The 557-nt window shown below is 44.0% G+C and overlaps 1 protein-coding gene across 1 annotated transcript in view; it reads left to right on the plus strand.

Moving 5' to 3' along the window:
- The first annotated feature begins 303 nt into the window (after positions 1-303).
- CCDC60 (coiled-coil domain containing 60) overlaps positions 304-557 on the plus strand; it is a 230,048-nt gene continuing 229,794 nt past the window's right edge. The window contains exon 1 of the mRNA XM_006890496.1: positions 304-387. Within this exon, the coding sequence (XP_006890558.1) occupies positions 304-387 (84 nt within the window). The remainder of the gene's footprint in view (positions 388-557) is intronic.

The following is a 557-nucleotide window of genomic DNA, read 5'->3' on the forward strand; positions in this document are numbered from 1 at the left end:
TATTTTATAAGAAGGGAAGATACCTCCATTTAAACTGGAGGAAAGCATATAAAATGTCCTGTTTCTAAAGTTTTTCACTGTTGGCCTCCTTGATTCCACCTTGCCTGGACTTCCGTTTCTGGTTTGTGTTGGATCCTGATGCCTTTTTGTTCTCCTAGTGCTCCTTGGCCAACAATTACTTTGGAGTCTGAGTAAGTGAGGACCTTTGTGGGAGACATTGCTGGAGTGTCTGATAACAGAGGCGTCAGATTGAGAAGACGCTGGATCCACTCTTCTCTAGAGGGCAGAGACCCAGAGTGAAAAATGACCAAGGTCCCAGTGGACAAGAAGATCCAGAACTCTGTCAACTCGGGGCCCTTCTTTCACTCCTCAGAGCAGAAAGCACAGGTAAGTCTTCTTTTTTTTTTATTATTAAATTTTATTAGTTTCAATGAACATTCACAGGGATTCTGGGCTTTCACTCCTTCATTGCCGCACAATTCTCTCCACCCTCCTCCCCAGTTTGTTCTTCTTCCCCGCCATCCGTATGTCTGTTTTAATTGTCCAATTGCCACAGT

This window comes from Elephantulus edwardii, unplaced genomic scaffold, assembly GCF_000299155.1.
Source record: "Elephantulus edwardii isolate Elephantulus edwardi_28Jun2011 unplaced genomic scaffold, EleEdw1.0 scaffold00089, whole genome shotgun sequence".
NCBI lineage: Eukaryota > Metazoa > Chordata > Mammalia > Macroscelidea > Macroscelididae > Elephantulus > Elephantulus edwardii.